This window comes from Eimeria mitis, genomic scaffold (assembly GCF_000499745.2).
Source record: "Eimeria mitis Houghton genomic scaffold, Emh_scaff2071, whole genome shotgun sequence".
In the NCBI taxonomy this organism is placed as follows: domain Eukaryota; phylum Apicomplexa; class Conoidasida; order Eucoccidiorida; family Eimeriidae; genus Eimeria; species Eimeria mitis.
The window spans coordinates 1176-1463 of record NW_013570396.1 but is presented as its reverse complement, the minus strand read 5'-3'; the positions used below and the strand labels follow the sequence as shown (position 1 = coordinate 1463).

At 59.7% G+C, this 288-nt stretch overlaps 1 protein-coding gene across 1 annotated transcript in view; it reads right to left on the bottom strand.

Moving 5' to 3' along the window:
- The window catches only part of EMH_0048190 (uncharacterized protein), a gene marked incomplete at both ends in the record, with an annotated part of 4599 nt that overhangs the window by 3235 nt on the left and 1076 nt on the right, over positions 1–288 (bottom strand). Inside the window, one exon of the mRNA XM_013496379.1 lies at positions 3–213. Coding sequence (XP_013351833.1) covers positions 3–213 — 211 coding nt within the window. The remainder of the gene's footprint in view (positions 1–2; positions 214–288) is intronic.

Genomic DNA, 288 nt, shown 5'->3' with positions numbered 1-288 from the left:
TGCTGCTGCTGCAGCTGCTCCTCCAGAAGCGCCACAGTACGCCTGAGCCGGGATGCCTCCTCCGCGAGTCGCTGCAGCAGCAGCAGCAGCAACAGCAGCAGCAGCAGCAGCAGAGCCAGCAGCAGAAGTAGCAGCAACAGCAGTAGAAACAGCAACAGCAGCAGCAACAGCAGCAGCAGCAGAAGCAGCAGCAACACCATGTACTACAGACCTCTGCAACACCAGCAACAACAGCCCCAGCCCTAGAACAGCAGCAGCAACAGCAGCAGCAACAGTAGCGACAGGAGC